The sequence below is a fragment of the Taeniopygia guttata genome, chromosome 1, assembly GCF_048771995.1.
Source record: "Taeniopygia guttata chromosome 1, bTaeGut7.mat, whole genome shotgun sequence".
Taxonomy (NCBI): Eukaryota; Metazoa; Chordata; class Aves; order Passeriformes; family Estrildidae; genus Taeniopygia; species Taeniopygia guttata.
This window is the reverse complement of record NC_133024.1, coordinates 100219446-100243319: the sequence shown is the minus strand read 5'-3', so window position 1 is coordinate 100243319 and position 23874 is coordinate 100219446. Positions and strand designations below refer to the sequence as shown.

General features: G+C 42.5%; 2 protein-coding genes across 3 annotated transcripts in view; one reads left to right on the top strand and one right to left on the bottom strand.

The window, feature by feature from the left end:
- The window catches only part of PHKA2 (phosphorylase kinase regulatory subunit alpha 2), a 45755-nt gene extending 36526 nt beyond the window's left edge, over window positions 1-9229 (top strand). Inside the window, exons 28-31 of the mRNA XM_012569501.5 lie at window positions 1121-1288; window positions 2791-2844; window positions 4186-4386; window positions 4907-9229. Of these exons, the coding sequence (XP_012424955.5) occupies window positions 1121-1288; window positions 2791-2844; window positions 4186-4386; window positions 4907-5080 (597 nt within the window). The 3' untranslated portion in view covers window positions 5081-9229. The remainder of the gene's footprint in view (window positions 1-1120; window positions 1289-2790; window positions 2845-4185; window positions 4387-4906) is intronic.
- A 774-nt stretch (window positions 9230-10003) lies between these two features.
- PPEF1 (protein phosphatase with EF-hand domain 1) overlaps window positions 10004-23874 on the bottom strand; it is a 36482-nt gene continuing 22611 nt past the window's right edge. The window contains exons 8-17 of one of the 2 annotated variants that reach the window (XM_012569448.5): window positions 21425-21591; window positions 19827-19863; window positions 19214-19363; window positions 16812-17012; window positions 15296-15481; window positions 14501-14643; window positions 13752-13858; window positions 12630-12793; window positions 11712-11796; window positions 10004-11245 (exon numbers count right to left, since the gene is read on the bottom strand). In XM_012569448.5, coding sequence (XP_012424902.5) covers window positions 11052-11245; window positions 11712-11796; window positions 12630-12793; window positions 13752-13858; window positions 14501-14643; window positions 15296-15481; window positions 16812-17012; window positions 19214-19363; window positions 19827-19863; window positions 21425-21591 — 1434 coding nt within the window. In that variant the 3' untranslated portion in view covers window positions 10004-11051. The remainder of the gene's footprint in view (window positions 11246-11711; window positions 11797-12629; window positions 12794-13751; window positions 13859-14500; window positions 14644-15295; window positions 15482-16811; window positions 17013-19213; window positions 19364-19826; window positions 19864-21424; window positions 21592-23874) is intronic. The other variant, XM_072934401.1, reaches the window with a different exon arrangement.

Genomic DNA, 23874 nt, shown 5'->3' with positions numbered 1-23874 from the left:
CCAGAATAGCTTCAAGTTGCTGAGATAGGGGTTGCATGAGTATCTCTTCAAGAAGTCATCTTCTTTCAAGGAAGAGAACTGTAGCTCTTCTTAAGCTTTCACTGTCTGCATCTTCAGACTTACTGTCAGTGGTACACCTCCCAAATGCCCTAAAAACACAGCTACAGAGCAGGAAGTTCTGTCTGTCATGGTCAGTTTGCAGGGGAAATGAACAGCAAACATTGGAGCATCAAAGGAACACCTTGTGTGCCTCATGGACACTACCAGCAGTGGAAATGGACTGTTTACTGGGGACATTTTTGCAGAGCTTGGCTGTGTGGAGTCTACAAGCCTGTGCTTTCCAAACATGCAGTTTGCAGTCAATTTCCTCCTTCCCCATTACATTGCTCAAGTAGCTTCTTATTGGAGATAAGGAAATTTAAGATGGTACTTTGATTGAAGTCCTTTCTGGGCTGAAAGTAACAGGTATCAAAAAGGAAGGAGAACACAGAAGAGTACAGTCTCTGGGAGTGCAAGGAATGGGCAGACTGTGTGTATGAAAATCACAATAGCAATTTGGTGGTATTGCCCCAACTTTGAAAATTATCTGATACCTAATTTAGACCTGGTAGAGTAAAATAATAGAGCAACAAGGGCACTAAAGGAAACGAGACTAATAGTTACAGAGAGGCAGACATGATGATTTTGTGGCCTCATTAAATCAATTTTGAATCTACTTACTTTAATGGAGCTTTTGCATGAAGAGCCCCATCTCCAAGTGATTTGGACCTACCTGCAGATCCCCCCACCTTGCACACCAGTGATACTGCCCTGGAAGCAGCTCGTGCCTGGTAAAATAATCAGATGTTGCATTAAACCAAGTAGTGAAGGTCACTGGGTTGTGACATGTTGAAGTGCTTGCCTGTTTTGTTGAGAAATGATGGAAGTACTTGAGAAACAAAGCTTGTTGCAAAGGGGAGAGATGGGGATGAAGGATCAGTCCTACCCCATCATCCTGTATCACACCAAGGCCTATATTCTTTCCCTGGTTCCAAGGCAGCATTCTGACAGAAATGTACTGGCCAGGAGTGGCACTTGGGATGGTAGAAAGCAACTAACCAAAGCTTTAATGTCCTTCCAGAGGGGCAATACTCCATCCTCTCCCACCAGTACTTCTCCGACTGGCTCTGGTGGAGACATGAGCTGGGGTGACAGAAAAGGGCAGTGGCTGCGCAGGAGGAGGCTTGATGGTGCTATTAACAGAGTTCCTGTTGGCTTTTATGAGAAAGTGTGGAAAATCCTTCAGAAGGTAAGCTGAATGCTGTGGAGGGAGCAAGCAAGCTGTAACTTGGGGAGGTGGTGGTTCAAGGGTGGCATCTTGCCGAGAGTGGAAGTTGGTTGACAGGTGGAAACCAGAGTGACTGGTGGAAGGGTGTCTCTTGAAATGAAAGGGCTCCATTAGCACAAGTTACTTTGAAAGTGAATTTTTCTCTGAAACCACCAATGATGAATTTTGGCTGAATGATTCTGTTCACCACTGCCTGTTGTGCATCCCCTGGCCTAATGCACATTGTCAGTGCACATAAAGGGCACTGCAGTGCAATGCAGTTCTGTGCTCCAGGTCAGAAAGGCTGTGAGAAATGGAGTAGGAAACTGCTCTAACTCTTCCAGAATGCACTGAGACCTCTTGCTGGCTCTTCTGAGTTGTATGGCATTCTCAACCTTTTTTGTTTCTTAGTTTGGTTTTAAGTGAAAAGGAAATCCTTGCTAGCACCTTGGATATCAGGGGTACAGAAATGTAAATAAAAAATATGCAACTCCCCAGGAAGAAGGAGAGGGGAATTACAAATTCAAACTTATTTCAAAGTGATTATGCACCTGTTTTTCTGCTTTGCTGGATACATGCCAGCATTTGGTACCTTGCAGCACTGAGCTGTTCATGCTTGCTTAGTTGGGAAAAGAGTGCATCACCAATTTAGGCTGGTTTGTCCTTCTAAAATCCTTTATACTGAAGCTGTTAGTGTTGATGTCAGCCAAGACAAATCATATATGACCTCTTGACTATTTACTAATAGGATCTTCCAGTAGAGTAAGCATCACTTCTGACCTAATGTAATAGCTGGGAGTAATTGTTTGTTTTTTCTGGCTGTTAAAAGGAATTGTGCTTGTCTTCAATATTTAATTCTTAAAATCTTTTTGGACTATTCATAAAATCTGCCTCGTCTTCTTGGTATGTTCCTATTCTACACCTCAAGTACCCAGATGTGTCCCTCCTTAACCTGCCTTTTAACCATTAAGGTTTTGTCACTGTTTTCTTTATACCACTTGTTATTTCTCTCCCCCCATGGCTGACATCCTGAGGTGTGGTATCCTGGATCTAAGCACATGACTGAATGTTGCTCTAGCGAAAATGAAAAAAGATTATTGCTTTTGTGGTCTGTTGTCTTGCTTTTGTGTTATCTTTTATTTCCAAATCTCTTCCAGCAGAATTCTCCCATCAATTTGTTCCCTCCTTTGTGTGCCTTTGCTGTAGTGGCTCCTGAAGAGCTCTCCTTCGTTAGCTGGGCTGGGGCACAGCATGCTCTGGTGTGTCATGTCAAGCTATTTCTAATCTCTACCAGTTACATAATAACTTCTTCAGGAAGGATAAAATAATATTTTTGAACAGGGCTTTTTTTGTCATTTGGGTTTTTTTTGCTTTGCCTTTTTTTTTTTCTCCTAACTGAAAGTTGTTAGATATTGCCTTAGAACAGAGACCCTTAGACTGACTTGCAAGAATTTTAATTTCTGTTCACTCTTGTAATGTTTCAGTGCCATGGTCTGTCCATTGATGGGTATGTCCTTCCTTCTTCAACCACCAGAGAGGTACAGTAAAATGCTCATGATTTTGTAGCCACATGTCTGGATACAGGGTTTGACAGTGTAAGATGCAGCAGGGCCTCTGTTACAGATCCTTGGTTTTACTTTTAGAACATGTGGACCTTCTCCCAGCACCTCCAACAGCTTGCCTGGATCTGTGCAGTGAATTCCTGCCAGGCAGGCCTGGGAGGAGGCTTGTGACAGGTTTTCCCTCTGCTGAGTCTGCCTTCTGCACACCCTCACTGTCCCCCTGTGCCCACTGGGAGGCTCCAGAGAGGGTGGCTGACAGCAGCCCTTTGGGGGAAGGTGAGGCAGCACAGACTTGAATAAAGAGGACACGTCACTTGTCACTTACTTTTTTTATATGCTGCAACAGCAGGCAGTGTATTTTGGCTTCATAGTGTCAGCAGTAAATACCAGGTGAGGATGATTGTTTCCAGTCAAAGCTTTGGCTCTTTAAATCCATAATATTTTCTTGCACTTTCTCTTAGCTGATTCGGTCTTCAGGTGCACTGGCAAATTTTGAATTCACATCTCTAAAACAAACTCTTGTGAGTAGGAATCCATCAGTGCAAGAGTGGTGCTTCTGTGCCCAAGACTTTTCCTGACTGTTTCTCTCAGATTTGCCGCTGGCTTCCTTCTTTTCTGAGGAACTGTGGTAACAGCTGAAGAGAGGAGCTGGAATTTTCTGCCAAATTCAAATGGTGGGGTTTGTGGCTTCTTTTTCAGTAAGGAGAGCTTTATTTATCCCTATTGTGTAGATAAAGAGACTTCTATTTTTAGCCTGTCAGACCTGGATTTTGCTGTTTAAAGCAATTGAATAAAATAACAAATTTCCTAAGGCAGCATAACATCCACAGAGCTATGCCAGTGCAAATTAAACCTCTCTGCAAACAGAACAGTGATATTCCTGCATAGCAAAGCTCGGGGGTTATTTAAAAATCACCCCTCTAAGCAGGTAGTTGTTTGTAAAACTCAGCACTAAGTTTGGCTTTGCAACTCACTTGCAATGCCAGAAAGATACGTACAAGGCAGAATGTGCAGACCACAGCCTGGGAAGCAAAGAGTTAATGTGCCAGCTAAGCATCAGCAGCACTGAATGCGAGATGTGGGTGCTGGGTTGCAGGGCTGGAGCAGGCTTCTGGACGTTGTGTAACTGTTTGCAGAATCAGGTCTAGCAACACGAAAACTTTCTGTAAGTGCTAAAGCCGCACAAACATTTTGTTCGCTTCAGTCAGTCTGCCCCCATGTGTGGAGAGGAGCATATGTTTCAGTGCTTGCAGGATGTGAGGAGCTAGTCTTTTGGATTTGTCAGTTTGTCTTTCCATTTCCACTCAAACTTGCCAGATGACCCCGTGCGAAATCAAGTTTGCAGTGCACGTGGAGTCGGTGCTGAACCACGTCCCCCAGCCCGAGTACAGGCAGCTCCTGGTGGAAGCTATTCTCGTCCTGACGTTCCTCTCTGACATCGAGGTGAACAGCATTGGGGGCATCATCCATGTGGACAGAATCGTGCACATGGCCAATGACCTGTTTCTGCAGGAGCTGGTGAGCTCAAAGGGCACTGGGGAAAAGTCTCCTCCTCTCAAAATTATCTCCTGCTCTTTTTTTAATGTGTGTGATAAACGTGATTTTGTCCTGGCTTTTTCTCTTATAAAGGCCAAATCACTTAAGTATCTTCTGGAAATATATTTTGGAAAACTAATGTAAAAATCATGGGAGATTTAATAAGGGAATAAAATTGTAGTGGCTAACAAGCTCTGAAGTACAAGGGTAGATTGAAGTGAAGTTCTGCTTTATCAAGGCATTACTATTACAAATATTTGAGTAATCCCACCCATTCCCCCCAAAGGACAAAAATCCATGAAGTTGTGTTCTTCATTTACTTGCACTGATCTAACTAAGTCATGTGGGCCCTATTGTAATCCTGATTAAGGTTTTCATGAGGAGAAAAGAGAATTGCTTTCAGTATTCAGCAAAAATAAAAAATCATAATGGCATGGGTTTTTTTCCAATAAATAAGCTTGCATGCCTAACTTGCTCTACTTCTTTGCTTCTTTCTTTACAGAAATCGTTTGGAGCTACTGGTAGTATCTTGGAGAAAGACACAGCCACAGGAATTTGCCACTTTTTTTACGATAGTGCTCCCAGTGGAGCCTATGGCACCATGACTTACCTAACAAAAGCCATAATTATTTATTTACATGATTTCCTACCCAGCACTGGCTGTGCAATGCAGTAAGTGATGCCTCACATGGGAAGAAAGGCTTGGAGATTCTTCCTCCCCAGTTCCCTGTTACGACCCCCTTGGTTGCTGCCTCTGTGTATGCCATGCACTCACTCAGCACTTGGCATTACTGGAGATGCTCTGTGCACATCTACTGCTGGGGACAGAGAGCTGGAATTTGGCCTGGTTTTAGGAGAGTGTGTGAGAAATAACAAATAATGAGGGTTATTCTGCCCAAAGTGCATAAATGTAATTCATATCAAATTAGCAAGAATTACACAGTTCTGCCAAGGGGGAAACAGATTACTCTGTGGAGATCAAAAGGCATAATAAAACGAGGGAGCTGCATCTTGGGCATAAAGTCTCACAAATAAGGGAAGTGATTGAATTCATTAATTTTTCTCCTGTTGTGTGTAAATGTACATCGTTGTGAATCATTAATGCACAGTGTGGAACATCCAGGGAAATGTAAATTAGAGGAGTAAGAATAACTTGAAATAATGTGGTGATATTTCTAATACACTTTTATCCCGATTCTCTTCTCATTTGCACCTAGTCAGTGCAGGGCTAATGCCAGTAGGGACAAACATCCTACAATAACCATTAATTTGGGAGGATAGCCTCTGTCAGGAAGCCGCGTCTGTCTTTAATCTGAATAGCTTCCTTCCCTGCATCCCCAAGACTTAGGAGGCAAAATCCCAAGACTCCAGCTTCTCCAGTGTGACAGACAGTTTTATGCCTGTAATCCTTTTCATCTGAATGGAGCAAGATAAACCTCATCCACTTGAGCACCATTTCCCAGTCTCCTGATCATTTCCCTCGCAAACAGCCTCAGAGTTAAGAATGGCATAATTGTGGCTTTTCCAGTGTAGCATGAGTTTATGGAAGGCTTTGATGTTTCTCTTTGTTGTTTTTATTTTATTTTATTTTATTTTTATTTCCTTTTCAATTTTTTCTTTTTCTTCATTTTAGTTTGAAGTTACATTGGTCTCATGTAATTAGGGCTTGGGCTGCCTGGAAGTCTCCCTGCAGACAGTTCCCAGGTTACTGCTGTCAGTTGGAGGCTCTGAGGTGCTGCAGGGAGTAGGTGCATCCTGCATGGAAATGACTCCATGGCCATTTAAACTGAAAACAGAGTTTGGCAGCCTCTGGAGAGGAAAACCCTGCCTTACCCCAGGCACTGGCTGTGGTTTTCCTTGTGCCTGTGCTGCTGGCTTTGCCACCAGCCACATGTCAGCATAGGAAAGTGGCAGTAGCTTCAGCATCCCATGGCCACAAACAGGCTCCCTCAGTAGCACTGCTGCCATGTGAGCAGAAAGGATCAGAGCAATTCTGTTTTGCCAGGTAGAGGTGAAAAGAGCAGATAGGCCTGTAAAAATAAGTACTTTCTGAGCTATATAAGCCTGACAGCCTGCCTGCTGTCCCTCTACGCTGTCACTGCTGCTATAGCAGTATCTGGGAACTGGCTCGAGAGAGTGTAGGTGTAGGAGGCCTTAGTGTGAGGTGATTTAATGTTTTTTCAGAGACCAGAGGAGTTTGGTAGTCCAGAGGACCAGGAGCCCTGTGTTACCCACCATGGGAACCATGGGCCTGTGCAGGGGCCAGTATGAAGTGACAGTTCAGGTACAATTAGCACTTGGGTGTGGAAATTATTTTATTGGCGTGGTGCCTGTTTTGTAAGGGTTTGCCTTTGTTATTGTTTGGTGTGGGTTTTTTAAACTTTTCATGTGTATTATGAAAGCTCACTTGGATTGTTTCCCAGTGAAAGGAAGTAAAATCCTTTGTCTAGTTTAAGCAGATGTGACAGTGCAGAGCATAAGCACAACAAGAGCAAGGTGATGTTTTTTTTATTCTACTCGGTATCATACAAAAAGTAGTAGCAGTTATTTTTGCTTTTCTTCTTGAATCCTAGATTGAGAGAGATGCAAGATGACTTTTTGCTCAGACTTCCAATTTTTTTTTTTACCTACTGTGTGAATTTCTTTTCAGAAACAAGAAGGCTGATGTTGGTTATTCATGCAGCTGTATTGAAGTCTAAAGCAATGAAATGTATGGCCTAACATACCTGGACACCCTTTAAGACTTCTTTGTTTTCAAGTGGGAGTGTCATTGGTTTCTTTACTATCAAATTCACAGTATGATCTAGGTTATGAAGATCACAATGAATTACCATGTGGAATGCAGGCAATTGGAAGGTGTTTATGTGGTCATTTGAAGAGTTTAGGTATCTATGTGGTGGTGAAGGGTGGTACTCAAAGACAAGGCCAGTGGAAGGCAAACTTACGTTACTTGCAGGGTCAGGCACAGCTGCTGTGTTACTGCTCAGAGCAAAGAACCATTGCAGCTGGAGAGTGGCCTTGCAAACCCATTTGCGAATGAGGTTTTACACAGACCCTCTGCTTTGCTGAGGAGCCTTGTGTGTGTGAGGCTACTGCAAAGCAGAGCTGGCACTGGCAGTGGCCAGGGTGTGCTCCCACATAAAATACAGGACGACTTTGTGGTTTGTGCAGGGCTGAGCTAATTGGTAGAGGCTGCACAGCCTCCCTGGGGAGGCAGCAGAGGATGACACTGCCAGCTCCCAATCCCTGGAAACACATTTATGGAAAGAAGGCAAAGGTGAACAGACCGGTCCTGTGCCTCAGAAACAAGGGCATTAGTGAACTAAAACAGATTCACCTGAGAGCTGCTCATGCCAGCCTGAGGGGCCCTGCTGCCCCAAGCAGTTTGCAGCTGTGGCATCAGGAGCACCCACACAGTGCTGGAGGCAGCTGAGTGTGGCAGGCACAGGGCTGGGGGAGGAGCTGGCAGAATAAGGACCTGTGTCCAGCTCAGAGCTCATACCACATGTTGGCCCCAGCCCTGCTCTGCAGCCCTGTGTCCCCCCTGCTCACACTGTTGCCTTCCCCCTGCTGTGACAGGGATGTGGGTTTGTCAGACTAGACAGATCAAAAGTGCCACTGATCTCCCTCAGCTGCTGGTGCCACAGGTAACTGTGAAAACTGAATGGGTGGAGTACAAAGTTTGTCTGGCTTCTATCCTGCTAATTGTAGTCTCCTTTCTCAGGGAAAGAGTCCTGCTTGTTCCTGGAAGTTGCAGGTGAGCCACACAGTCCTTGGCTACCCTGCAAAGGAGCAGCCACTTTCTGTGGGGTAGTGAAACCTGGCCTGCCCCATGTGGGCATGGGACACTGCAGGAATGTGTCACACTTCTGGCAGTAGCCAGGGCCTTGAGAGAAGTGGGAGCCTGAGTCAGTCCTAGTCTAACCTTGGGCACTTTTTGGAGTGGTCAGCAGGCAGGAGCAGAGTTGCCCAGAAAGCAGGAGAGAGATCAGTGGTGGCAGCTGTAGCTGTAGGGTGAGAGCTTAGCACTCTGCAGGCTGATTCAGGTGCTGCTTAAAAGACCACTCACATCTGGAATATTAAGTAGCTGCTGCATAGAATTGTGACTGAAAAAAAGGGATTGAGGATGTGGGTTATAGAATCAAACAGTTTGGATTTAAGTACAAGCAGCAGGGATTTTCCCCACTCCCGGTTTCAGTCTCGTGGCATTTATTCCCAGCATTAGATGTTTCACAGTTACTCCCCCTGCCACCCCCCTTCTCTCAGGGGCCAGAGGGCTCTTTGTGCCACCAGCAGCTGACAGGACAGGCTTTCTTTTTTGGCTCAATGATTCAGCTGCTCTCATACCTCTGTCCTGCATCCCCAAAAGGTTCTCCCTGCCTGCTGAGTGAAGTTGTGCTATGACTGTACCTTGGTATCCCCTCTCAGGAAGTGATCTCTCAAGGCCAGTCCCCTTCATGCCAGGTTCAGGAATGTGTCCTTAGTGGAGGACATCTACACGGGAAGGTGCCAGCCATCCTTCAGAGCTCCTGTGTCTCACTGTACAGCCTGGCTTTGTCCTCTTTACTGGGGCAGGTGCAAAAGGGGGACTCCAGAACTGCAGTGTCCAGTTCTACCTTGCAGTTCACACCCTCCGCATGGAAGCCAACAGCGGGAAGCAAGATCCCACCACACACAGAGATGTTTGGCCATTGTAAGTGGAGCCTTTTTTTTGTAACTCCACTGGAATAAGATGGGACTGATCATCACAGTGCATAGATCAGAATAACTGCATACTAAACATATACATTATGTATTACCAATGCCATTAAAGTTTCACTGTAAATTTTGTTTGTACTGTTAAAGATTTTTCTTTCCCCTCCCCCAAGGCAGTAGAAATAAGTGTGTGCATGTTTGTTCATTCATCTGTCAAGTTACAAAATACTTCTGGAAAAAAGTTCTGTATTTAATAGTAGAAAACAAGATTTAAGAGAGACAGCAGTGCCTTAAGCTTGGGCTGCTCTTATATTCTGGGATGATAAACTTGGAAGGATACTTTTTTTGTACTTTCAGTACTTTTATTAAATGAAACCAAGCTGCTTTACTTAGCTTATCTTTAGCTATTAAAATTTAAAGAGGGACTAGGTTGGAACTTTTTCCTACCCAAAAAGCACTTTATGTGCATTGAATTTACTGAGGCTGAATGAGGTAATGCAGTTACCAAAAAGCTCCTGACCTGATTTTGCTTTCTCAGTGTAACACGCAAGAGAATTATGTCTAGATCTCCTGCCTTCTCCCCCCTAGGAATTGACAGGGTGGTACTGGCAGGAATGGGAATATTGACTTCCAGTCAGGGAAAGGGGACAGGAATGTGAGTGCAAGACTCTTCAATCTTGCTGCCTTCCAAAAACTCAATTTCAGAATTTCTCAGGTTTTTTTTTCTTGGTAAAGAATTTATATTTAACTATGTGCAAGCATATTTAGATTTGGTAGTATCAAAATGTGTTTACTCTTCTGTTCTTACTAATTTCTGTTTTTAAGAAACCCAGTGCATCTGCAGGAAGAATGTTCTGTGGTGATTGAGGCAGGGTACAAAACACAGGCAAAGAGACACACCCCCTTGGGCATTGCTCAGAAAGCTAAAGCTTTATTCTGTGATCTATCACGTGTTGCATTAACATGCTGTGGATTTAGCCTTCATTAAGGTCACGATTTATCTTGGAATCATCGAATCTCAGCATGGGTCATGTTGGAAGAGACCACAATGAATCATCTGGTCCAACCTCCCTGCTCAGACAGGGTCATTCCCATAGCACAGGACTGCATCCAGATGGTTCTTGAATATCTCCAGTGAGGGAGACTCGACACCCTCTCTGGGCATTCTGTTCCAGTGCTCAGTCACTGCACAGGAGAGAAGCTCTTGCTCTGGTGGAATTTCCTGTGCTTCAGTTTCTGCCCATTGCCTCCTGTGCTATTGCTCAGCACCATTGTGCAGAGCCTGGCTCCATCTCAGAAATAGTTATGATTGTTTCATAGCTCCAAATCCCAACAAATATGGGGAAAAGTAACCAGAGGCAAGAGGAAATCTAGTGCAAGTGTAAACATCTTTCAACCATCTCGAAGTTGTGCCTGTGAACTATTAGAAACGTAAGAGATTGACCTGGAATAATTTAATTCCTCTGCATCATGCAAAGAGCAAGATTAAATGCAGGACTATCCATTTTAACCAGATGCTTCCTCCCTGTTTTCCTCTCCTGCAATGGTCACCCCACAGCCAGCCTCTTGTGCCTGTTCCATCACCAGGGTGGAACTGATATGTTCTGTGTGGTTCTCAATGCGCTCAGCTGACACTAAGGACTGCTGACAGACACATACCAAAGTCTCTCTTCCTACACAGCTGTAGGCATGACCTTGGCAATGCTCAGGATTAGATTGATGGGGGAGATGCCACCAAGAGGAGGGGATGAATTGTAAGGTCCTGGCAGTGTGTGGCAGTGGCACAGTAATACTGTAAATGTGGGTTTTCATCTCCTCTATCCCAGTATTAGCAGGTACAGATCATCCAGGAAGGGCTATATAAAGGCTTGCACTGTGACCCTATCAAGCAGCCCTTTTATGACTAATGACAGCAACCTGAACTTCCAAGACAACCCACAAGTTCTGCCTTTTCATGAGGTTGCCTTCTTCTCAAGTCTGTGAACAACGTGAAAGGCCTCTAAAAATTCGTTGAAGTCAATGTGGCCATCTTTGTTGTAGTCTATGCTGAGGACTAACTTGTCAATGGAGTCATCCTCTATATCGATGCCCAGGTGAGAAGTGAACAGTCTCCATGTCTGGCTGAATTCCTCAAGAGAAATCAAACCTAAAGGAGACAGACAATAGCTTGCTTTTGGCAGTGTTGTTTTCCCCTTCCTGCATAAACATACACATTAACCCTCCTTCACTACAAGAAAGTTACCTGCCTACCATGGTGGACTTAATGCTTTCATTATTGAAGCACATTTTTACTTTAGGTAATGATTGAATGCTTTTGACAGTGGAATTGAGAAAGCAGTAAAGAGTAAAACTAGAGCGGAAGGGAGAAAAAGCCCCCAAAAGAGCAAAGCCAATACTGGAGCTGGGGTATGTGAGAATCTTTTCTTGTTAGGCTCTGTGCACTGTCCCTTATATGATTGCAGCCTGACTGCTTAAAGTAGTTTCCACTAAACTAGAGAAATTATATCCCCTCTGGTTCCTCTATATTTAGAAGCCTTGAGGAGGAAACAGTGGGGAAAAGATAACTGGTATAGGCTCCCTAGAGCTGACACAGTAAAGTTACCTGGACTTACCTGAGTGATCTTTGTCAATTATGTTAAAGATGATCTCCAGATCCTTTCTGTATCTGCACAGTGTTTCTGCCAAAGCTGGCTGAGCCTGGTTTTGAAATCACATACAAGAAGCTATTCAGACCTTGGTTTGAGTTAATTTAACCAACAGAATATCTACTATCCAATTTCCATTTTCCCAGTTTAGCTTGTCAAATGTGAAAAAAACAAATCTTTATGTTTGAGTTGTCTGGAATGACACTTCTGTGTCTTGCCCTGAGGAATAATCAGATAAAACCCATCACTTTCAGATGGCAGGGCAAGGAGGAAAGGAGCCGTTCAGTAATTATTTGTGGAAATAATCTTAGATAATCTAGGGAAGATGGCGTAGACCATGCACTCCTACAAAGCACTCACTGTACAGATGTGAATGGATCTTGCTGTTTAGGAAGATTTGGGTGATACCTCTGTTCCAAAGCACTGTGCAGCCATTTGGTAACAACTGGGCTCTGTAGAAGTGACCTCAGATACCATTATAAACATCTAAAAGTCCATCTATAAATGTGACTTCCTCCCACAGGGCCCTGAGCTGCCTCTGGAGCTTGTTTGAAATGCTTATTTCAAAGAGTAAGGGTTGAGTGCTCTGGGCAGGATTTGTCACATCTCCTCAGCTCCCTTATCTAAACGCCCTCGAGAGCCAAGAGAAAGTAAGAAGCAGTTCTAGCATGTGATTCATCCAACCTATTTTAGGCATCTACCTTAGCAGGGAATGATGATTTGTACCCTAGCAGTGCTCATTTTCCTCCAGTGACTATAAAAGGAAGCTCAGCAACTAGTTCAGCTGTAGATGTCTACTTGGTTGGGCCAAACTACTGTCTTGTGCTTCAATTTGCACCAAAAGTTGTTCCTCCAAGAATTGTAAGGAAGTGTTTTCCTCTTTACCTCTTTTATAGGTTGACCCATTTTCAAATCATAAAAACATGACATGAAGTCAACTTCTCCATCTGGGTTAATCTGTGCTAACTGAGACCGCAGCATCCTCCAGGGCAGTTCCAGCTGTAGGACAGACTCCATTGCTGCAGCCCAGTCGTTGACAGAAATCCTGCCTGCCAGAAGGGGTCAGGTCATGGTTAAAAGTACAGGACACAGCACACAGCAGTCACCAGCACAAAGGGTTACAAAACACAAGGATTTTCTCTGAACTCTGGGATAAAAGCCCTCATAACAAAGGAGCAGTGGGGTTAGATTAGGCATTTCCACAGGTCCCTTCCAGTCACAAAGTTGTGATGCTGTTAAGATGTTCAGCATGTTTTAACACTTTTTGAGAAAGCCAGATTATACCATGAAAAATAATTCAGGTTTCAGCTGGGCTGCAATTAGAATGACATGTGGCTGAAAACTCAACCACACAGAAATATGTGAAACAGCTGTTCAGTGGCCAAAGAAAGAATACTGTGTTATTGAGTGTCCTTGTAAGGACACAGTCAAGTGAGAAGCCATCACAAGGAAAAGTTGTATTTGTGGCAGAAATCAACTTCTTGCTTCTACGTAAAAGGTTCATCTATTAACTTAGCACTGACTTTTCTTCAGCTGAGGGGTGAGTGTGTGTCTGCTAGAGGCATAGGCAGGCAACTTTCCTCAGATACCTCCCAGACTCAGAAGGAGACCCATTCCACATCCCCCCACCTGACCCCATTTTCCTGCCTGACACATTCTGAAGACAGTCCTGCATGAAGGCGGTGGTGACCTTTGAGTTTCTGGAACTGGATTTGCCTGCCCAAACTCTCTACCCAACAGCAAACATAATTGCTTTATTTGCCCATGTCTTTCAGTTTCCTTTTTCCTACTTCAAGCTTCATCCCCTCAAGCTGTTTGGGCTAAGCCCTTCCCAATGCCTATCCTCCTCTGTGGTCATGAACAACAAGGTCAACCAGCCTCTGCTGCTCTCAGCCTGACACTGGCAGGCAGGCAGGACTCCTCTCAATGGAGTTTGTCCCCTCTGCCTCCCACACACATGGAAGCTGTTTCCCCCATGGTGGCAACCGGACAGAGAGGAAGCAGTACCTGTGCCATTGATGTCGTACTGTGCAAAAGCACTGATGAGTTCAGACCTGTGCGCATAAATCTTCTCTCGCAAGGACTTTAAGGCAGATGATTCAATTGTACCTACCCTAGGAGGAAAAAAAAATTAGCTTAATAAAGGATTAGATTCCTCTAGCAGGTTATGCTTTTCAACCCTCATTATAAAATTCTTATATCCTTTAACATGTAGTATGTTTAAGGTCTGGTATGTTTAAGTAGGATGACCCAAAACACACTAGAACAACATTCAGTGGGGGGAAACCCCAAACCAAACAAAACCAACAATGCTCCACAAGAATAAACTGAGTTTGTGAGATAATTGAGTTTATGCAGGTAATTCTAAGCTGCTTTCCTTTAGTAATCTGACCACACTGTTAGGCATGGCAAAGCTGTCATGATAAACTTTTGAGGCTCAATTCATAACAGGATTTGTCCAGATTAACACTGCAGCCTTAAAGCAGACAGGTGCAGGCCATTTATGAGTCCCTGACAATTGTCTGTTCTAACTGCTTACCTCACCTAATTACCATTGGGTATTTTTCAGGAAACCAAGTTAAGCACCCAGATCATGTTTTGTCTACTGTATTAATTTTTAAATTGTAAAACAGAAAGCCAGTGAGAATCAAGGAAAACAGATGCCTATTCAGTTACTCAGTCAAGCTCTAGCTTTGTGGCAGGTACACTCACTGTGAGGTGGCTCCATGCTCACTGCATGCAACACACAGCTTTACCTCTCCCGGAGATTCCGCCTGCGCGTGAACTTGCTGACCTGGTACTGCACAAACCGAGGGGTCAGCTCGGGGTTCAGCTTGATGTAAGCGCCCCGGTTACTGCCCTCTTCGTAATAGTTAGAGGCAGAGAATATGGTGATAACCTGACATAGGAAACAAAGAAACTGGATTGGCCAGAATAGCTCTTCTTGACACTTATTTCTGAAACCAATTTGAGAAAAAATTCCAGGTTACAAAATTATGTGTCCACATGTCTACATGTAAAACTGTGTCATTCACCAAATTGCTCTTGCCTTTTGAGTCAGAGCTCTGGGCATTTATTTTTGACTTGTCAGACTTCAGAGAGCAATGAGATATAACATGCTGTTTAAAGAAACCTCTTTCGAAGAGAGACCTGATTTTCAGGATTCTTGTTGCCCTCCCAATACAGCATGTTAGAAAGCAGGGCCAGAAGAGAAATCTGCTAAGTTAAAGGCTTCTAGAGCCTTAGAGCATGTCTTGAACTGTATTTACACACAACTCTTGTTGGGGATTCTGTTGATGTCCATTTTTTTTTCATGTAAGTAATACATGTTTTCATCTAAGTAAATTGGTCCCCACTCCCTAAAGATGTAAAGAATTTTGTTACTTGGAACTCAGTAACTTGTTGTAACATCTATCTAGAACAAAGTTCCCCCAAACTCAGTTTAACAAAGTGACTCTCTTTCTTTTTAAAATAAATTTTGCAGACAAATCTACCGTGGATGTTCCTGTGAAATTCACATGGTAATTCTACTTTACATGGAAGCATCTTACCTTCCCATCATGACTGATCTCATAACCCTCTGGCTTAAATTCATGAGACCTGATGAGCATCTTCAGATTATATCTCTCAAACAGCTTGGCAGTGACATCGGGACCAAAGTAACAGCCTCCTCCTCGACACTTGTTTGGTGTACAGCCATTTTGGCTTCTTGGATCACTCCACAGAATGTCAAGGATCTATAAATAGCAAATTCAAGCAAGGGAGGACTGATAGCAAGGGAAGACTGACAGGCTATGGCTGTCTAAAGTGGTGGCCACAGCAAAAGCCCCACAGTACAGGGAGAAAACACATAGGTCTTGGGGTTTTCCCTTCTTTTCAGGAACATATTCTTTTGGGCTGAGACCTTTGTTCTACTTTTTAAGATACATTATCTAGATTTTGGATTAACTTTTTTGTTTCAGAAGAAATATAATTTCAGCAATGTACCTCCTTTCACAGCTGAGGTTTTCAGACTTGGGCAGATGCACCAAAAACATTACCTGGGCTAATTCAATGAGAAAAAGGCTGCTTTCTTCACATGTAGGTAGGAGAGGCAATTGCTATTTCCCAGCACAGACTGGACAGCCACACTGGTCAGTGGTTTTACCTAAGCTTGGAGTACCTGCTCTAAACATGACAAGAGTTGCCTTTGGCTTTAATGTCTTCACTTAGCTCATGTTTCAAACCGACATTTTACATTATTAGCATTTTAGCAAGGTTCAGACATGAAGATGGATTATCATGGTTTAATTCTTGTCAGTAGCAAACATTATTCAAAACGTGTTTGTTTAAACTTTTCTGGGCAAGGTCTGCACTAACACATTCCATTTCATGTAGGTGAGCATGGCCTAATGCATGCTTGATTAGCTGGGGGAGTGTCAGATTTAGAGTGGGGGGGAAAGGGGAGCCGCTTCTGCTAATGATGTTAGCTTTTTGGTCAGATAGGTATCTTAGGAAATCAGATTTTCAGAGAAATTAAGCTTTTCAAATTGTCACCATTTATTAAATTACAGTATAACAAAAGCTCTGTATTTGCTCTGATATTCAAGATGAAATTAACAGCCAGAGGACAAAAACCTCCCACTTCTGAGTAATCTGCCTGTATGTCTCAGGAGCTGGGTGGCTTTTTTTGGGCTATATCAGCATTCAGCTGCCAAAAGCACAGCCAAAAAAAGGTGCTTTATCTCACCAACAACTGCTGTCTGACCTGTTTAAACCAACAACCATTGATGTACCAACAGATCCAACCACATGAGGGCAGGCAAACCCATTTCCTACTGAGCAGTTTCCTCCTCCTAACGGCTATAAAAAAAAATACTGGATGAATTTTATTTGTAAGGTATAAAACCCCAAGCTTTTATTACCAGGTCTACAAAATGCATCCAAAAAAACCTAATAGGTATCTAAAATATTCCTTAGGTAGACTGTTTTCCTATTAAGAGACAGTTCACTCAGACTCATGAGCACACTACCGGCTGAGTCTGTGCGGGAGGGGTTTGGTATCAGTGTGTCTTTCATTTCACCTACCTGTTTCCATTCCTTCAGGGCGGGGTCTGGAGGCAAATTTGAACCTGGAGGCTCAGTGAAGCCCGATGAAGAGATGTGTTGTGTCTTCCCTGCAACATGCTGGTTGGCAATGTGTTTACTGGGTTTGGTTGTGGGAATTCTCTTCTTCATTTGGTCCTGTCTGTTTCTCACTGACTTTGGTGGCCGCATCAAAGATTTCAGCTTTAAAAAAAAAAGTTACTATCACAACAACAGAAGTTGATACAGAGATGTCGGCTGAAAGGAACATCCACTCATGTTTCCTGTACTCCGGAGAACTCCTTGAGAGTTCAACTAATGTTAACTCTCATAATATCCTGATTTCCAGGTTTGGGAGAAGCTGCAAGTATTTGGCACGTGCAGAAATTTTGCTTTATACCTATCGGTAACCAGGCTCTTCAGAGCTGCTTTCATATTCTTATTCTGACACACACACTCATTCCAAACACAGTAAATGTGAAGGTCTCACTATGCAGCAAGTGGGGCTTGGTCTCAGGGAAGACACTTCAATGCCAAGCTTCCCTGGAAACAAAATATGCATTCAAATTGTACAGAAGGTGAAACTCCATTCACTTCTGCTCTGACACAGTACCATGCTGTTAGATTAGTTTAGCTAAATTGAGTATCAGGAAGACAGCAGTGAAACTGATGGAATATTACATCAGGCCTTATACTGTTAAATCAAACTCCTCAAACATGCATGGGCATTTGCTTTTCTGGAGTGGTTCTCTATGGTTCCACGAATGACCATTAACATGGATTTTTCTCCAGGGAATGTCTTCTCATTTGAAATTCTCTCATACTAGCTTATTTCTAGAACAAAGCCAAAATAAATCCCAAAACCAAACCAACCAACCAAAAGAAACCCAAAGCAAAACACAAAATCCCAAACAAGAAAAAATAATCCACCAATAAAACATACACACTTGGCAGACCGCCAAATTTTACTCTTTAACAAAGGAAAGGACTAATTCAAAACAAATACACAACACAAGAGTTATTCACCAGTGCACTGACCAGTATTGAAACCTGTCAGCTGCCAGCTGTACCAATTACAGTACATCACTTGGCCTTGAGTGACACTGCCCTGGGTTGTGGCCCACACATGTCTCATTAGCAACGCTCTCCTGTGACAGCTACTTTGACCTGTTAATTCTGCATTTCACAGATACTGCATTTCACAGGAACATGCAGAGCTGAGCCCTGGTGAAAGCATGGGCAGAACTCAGCTCATGGTTATGACACCTCTATCTGGATTTAGGCACCCAGTTTTAGTGCACAGTGTTGCAGCTAAAGGAGCCTAGACTCCAATGATCAGAAGTACTCATGCCCTTTTTCTTTTTTAATATCTTTAAAAAAGAGATACAACTGACTGTCCTTCAAAGCATTTATTTCTGCTTTAGAAAATATGGATGACAAAAACAGCTCTAGATTCCACAGACATTGATTACAGGGTACACCAAGTTGCTCAAACATTGGTCTCTTATGCCATCTGAGATGCTCCACTATGGCTGTGAGTTAGTGCGAGGGGGGCAGACACCAATCTGGCCTAAAGGAGACTGGTAGAGGGGACCTACAGAGAAGATTTCCTTCAGAGGCAGGTTAAGGCCAGAGGGGACATCCCTAGCCAATGGGGCACTTCCTTGAACAGCACTGGAGACGTGTGCCTAAGTAATGATCTCCTGGATCTCCACTGATTATAAGGAGTCTCAGCACCCTGATCACAAGCAGACATCTTGATTTAGTTGTTCATATTGAGACCAAATCCCCCACTATTTTCAGCTGATTTGAAAGGTCTGTGTTTGCTCATCATTTCAGAAAAAAACATGAACATTTTTGTCTTCTAAATCCCTGAAAAGCAGTAGATTATGTTTTATCAAGGCCAGTTCTTGAATTTTGATCCTTCTGGAAAGGCTCTCCCACATGTACAACACTCAGCTGCTGCCAAGGGAGCGCCTCACAGGTGGAGAACTTCCCCCACATAACAGATGGCAGAATCACAGCCTCAGGAAAAAAGGCAGTGCTGGAAATACGTGGCTAAATTGATTTCTAAAGTGTTTAAAGGAAATGCCCAGGAATCAAGTAGTTTTCATATTTTTTGGCTAATGTGTCATCCCTGCAGGAGAAGGCATCTAAACTGGCTTTAGCTATTTTAAGGTTAAAAGACCCATGTTATGTGGAGGGCCAGACAACTGGCTCTCAACACCTACTGCATCCTTGCTTCCTAAGTCCTGATTTTGAAGAAAAATTGGACTATTATTTTTCTTACATGCCTTATACTGCTGCCATTTCCTTTCCTAATGCAAAATTACCTGATCCTAGCATTTGTACCGCAACATTTTTAAAGAAAACAAAATTACCCTCACATGAATATGATCTCTTACCTTATTTCTTTCAAGTGCATTCAGGAAATCCAGATCTGTGGTGTCTGAAATCCCCCCATGTAGGATAAGAACTTTGCTATCAATTATAGTTGCAAGGGGAAGCCAGCTAAAAACATCTCGCAGAAGACACAAAATCTGTTTCCAATGGTCCTGTAAAATATACTTTTACATTAGATCCTATTTCTGGCAGATTCTGTTGCTTCTAAGTTCAATATTTTGCTGAAGTGTCTGTTACAGTTTATATGAACAGTTTTGTTCAGGTGATATCCTGAACTACAACCCTGACAAACGTTTTCTGACATTTACTTTAGGGCCATTTGATTGTCTCTGTAGCATTTTGTTTTTTCTTTCATGTTCACCTCTCTTTGTGTTCTTGATTGTTCTTATGGATGTTACTTATTTCATCCCATAGATCTCTAGGCATAAGAAACTAGCACTTAAAATTGTTTTGTCAGTTATTCCACTGATAGGTCAAAATAATTTCACCTACATCACTAAAGTAACGCTCTGCTACACCTAAAGTAGTTTGAACTTTTCTTGTTTACATAGATTTCATTTTACATGTGAAATTCTACTAAAAAAATATAGGGGAAGGAAGAAGGAAGAATCTTACCTTGTACTTCTTTGAAACTTCTTTTGTGAATCCATATCTGAAAACAGGATAGTATCATGAACTGGTTTTCAGTATGCACCTTCTGCAGGGTTTCCTGTGCTATGGCATTTTCCTGGAGATTTCTAGCCCCCTTTTTCACTTGCCATTCCATCTCACCTCAGCTGAAATACGCTTTCCTCCACTCTGTCTTGAGATTTGAGTTAAACTTGTTTCTTGTGCAAAACAGAGGTTGGGAACAGAATCCAGCCTAGTGGTTACTAAGAGGTCTTTTTGCCAGCTCTACCTTTTAGATACCACGGAGAAATTCTAAAGGAACCTGATGATAGGCAACAATTCCCACAGCATCTTCAGAGAGTTTTTGTCTGAACTATCATATAATGATAGAATCATATAACAGAATGGTTTAGGTTGGAAGGGGCCTTAAAGATCATCTTGTTCCAACCCCCTGCCATGAGCAGGGACACCTTCCACTAGATCAGATTGCTCAGAGCTTCATCCAACTGTCATGTCTTTTCCCCCACAAGGGACAAGGATTTTGGTACCTAATTCTTTTAACTCCGAGATACCCTTCATCAAGGGGCATTTTCACAACACTTAGTTTTCAAATTTACCAATGTGCAGAACTGCTAATCAAAACACAGAGTAAAGAGTGATAGACAGGAACACATCTGTGCACTCCATACCATCACAGACTTAGTTAATAATTTCTGCTGTTTTGGGGAGGACTTTTTCTACCTTCTAGATCAAGTAACTGATCTTGGTTTATGTTTGTTGTTTTTTGGGGTGTTTTTAATTAAGTGCTGAAAAAGTAATTATCACATGAAACTGAGTCTCTTTTGCGGATCATTAGTAGGATTTGCCTATGGGCCTCTGACCCAGGTGCTAACAGAGAGGCCTGTGTTCAAACAGCAATACATCCTGTGTGCACACATCAAATGATCCAAGAGGTAGAGCAGGTTACCCACCAGTCAGTCACCCAAAGGCTTTCTGGGGCAATTTAGAATTGTAGGGAGTAGGACTGAGGAGTTTTCACATCTCTGAGATGCTTTTTGTCTCCAAGTCACACCCTGACTACAGATGGAGCCAATGGCTGTGCTCACTCCCTTGCCTGCACTGCACAGCTGAGTGCAAATGTCTGTGTTAGAAAACAGGGTGTCAGCTTTCCTGCACTGACACCTCCAACTGATGAAGCTCCTCTGAGTAGAGGGTACGATATTTACCTGCCCTTTGTGTTAGAGAAATGAAATCCTAGTTCAAAGTTAACTAAAATATCAGATTTCGCTAAATATCTGCTTTAACTAAAATACAATCCTTCCAGCCATTCCTCCCCAATTTTGATACTCTAGAAGCTGCACTAAGCCCTCTTACTTCAACTGATTATGATTAGAGCAAAGAGAAGACATGACTGCCAATCAAATGTCTGTGTGTGTACTGAGGATATTCCTTCCCCACACACGCTGAAAAGGCATAGCTCCACCTGACTACTTAATAAAATATTATTTCTGTTTTAGGGTGTCACACTGGCTAAAGTAGCATTCAAAAGCTCAAAAATTTCTATTGGTAGGCCAGATATTACTTGCCCCACTCCCAAAATCTACCTCAGGTTCATAATGTAGTCTTCATGGTTTCCTCTATTCAAGTGTAAATCATTGGGATAGATAAGAAGAAATGCAAATAGGATTATGAGTATCTCCATAGAATTTTTCCCTCTGTCGACAAAATCACCATTAAAGACATAGCGGTTTTGTTCTGAAGGCAGACCATTCTGCAGAAAGAAAAGAAAGGGGGGGGGGGGGCATTTAGAGAGGCTTCTATGCTACTGTAATAAAGGAAATTGCATTTAGATGAGATCCCATTGCTAGAAATTCTGAAAAAAATCCTGCGTAATACAGAGATCTAAAATGCAGCATTTCTTTACTTCCATTGTTTAGAATAAAAGTCTTCATATCAGACAACTTGAGCCATTAGAGAAGAAAGGACATCTCTGGCTGTTCTTACAATTCCATCTCTAATCCTTTTCTCTTACCTATTAAATTAAATTGAAAGGGACCAAAAGGACATCAGTCTTGTAGTAAAATATACCTTTTTGTTAATGTTGCCAAGAAATTATGCACTTGCAAACAGAAGGGAGTCATTCAGTTTGAATGGAAGATAAGAAATACATGAAAAATTATCTTCTGATGTAAGTTTGAATGGACTTCATATATATTTACATTGTTTGCAGTGTATGCTTCCAAAACTCCTGAGAAGGACTATAGTCCAGAGGATATAAACTCTTAAGACAGAATTTAAGGCTTGAAGAGTTTGATTTCAGTTGCTTTAATCCTGAAAGCACTAGTTGAATTTCACTCATGAGAGCCAAGATATACTTGAAAGCTCACAAATCTGAGAGGTTGTATGTACAGGTATTTCTTACCTTATTTTTTTCTTCTGAAGATACAAAGGAATGCTTTATTATAAATGGTGATTTAGTAAAGACAAGTATTTTTAATTGATGGTATGTTTTATTAGATTAATTACCAGCACATGAATAGGTGCCACCAGCTTACAGAAAATAAAGCACCACCTATATGTAGCTTCATCATTTCCAGTCATGAGTATCAGAAATAGTATTTCAATTTTGACTTGCCAAAAAAGGGAAACCTCTGTTTTCTCAATTGATATGCATAAGAAATATCAATAGAACCTCTATTAAATTACATTATAACTGTGGAAGCCACTCTTAAAAGTTCTGGCAGCATTGCAGGACATCCCACTTCTTGAATATATCTACGGTATCAGTGTCAAGCTTTTCTTGTGTTCCTATGGCATTACTGGTATTCTGCCTTAGTGGGTTTATTGCAGGATGTGTAATGTGGCCAGGGACTTTCATTTAAATCCTTATAAGAATATCTTTTTTGTCCCAATCAGTGTTCTGGGCTTTCATGTTAGGTTGCAATAGTGAACTCTAGACTCTCCATCCTGGCTGCTGTGAATTCAGCTTCCTTGGATTTTGCTATAGCCTGTCCTGAGCCCTTTCCAAGTTAACTTAGAAGGGGCCTTTGCTTGCTCTGTGCTCACAGGCATGGCAATGTATGAGGCTCTTCTAATGCAGTGGGTTGAAGTGATTTTAAAAAGGAGAGGACGGATTTCAGGAGTGGAACAGACAGCAGAAACTCAGCAGCAGTTTCTGGAAAGACAGATAAATAATAAATAAATAAAGGCTTTGCCTTAAAGCCAATAGGCATGTGAATCCACCAGCAGATTGTGAGTATACACACAACCACTCTAACTGCAGTCTTTGCGGAAAGACACATTTACTGGAGCACCCTCCAGACGCTATCCCCCTTCTTTTAGAAAAGATTACACACAATCTGAGTTTTAAACAAGTTTGGTTTGGACTTCCAACTTCAATTTTAGTTTTGTTCCACACTCATGCACTTTCCTTTTCTGTGGTTTCAACCAACAATGAGAGCAAAACTAAATTAAAGGCTGTTGCAGCCTCTGACATGTCAAAGTGGCAAACAAGGCCCTCTAACGATTAGCAACTTGCTGCTGGGCATCATTACTGTATCTCCTGGGTTAGTGATTAATTAACTTCTCTTTGTTGTTGGCATTTTCTACTGCTTCAGGCCATTTCTATCTATAGCATCCCTTTAACAATCTAACTGAGCAATACATCATTTAAAATTCAAGTGTTTCATGGAATATCAGGAAACACTGTAATTTAATGAAGATTAATGCAGGGTCTGAATGAACCTTACAAACTGGTTATTGAGGAAAAAAAAAGTAAGTGTCTTAACTTCAGCCAAACCAGGTGTAAGGATTATACACCATCTGCAGCATTGTATCAATATGCTGTAGATTGCCAGCTCTGTGTGTTTGCTGGGGGTGGTCTGTGGAAGCGACAAGCCTGGTCTGCACGCAGGCCTCCAGAATCCATTTCAGCTCTGCACAGCCCTGTGCAGACCAAGATCACTCCCATGGCACTGTTTAGGATTGCACCCTCTTGTTTATGGTAGTTTGTACCAACCTGGAGGATGAAATCTCTTCCAACTGAAACAGAGTT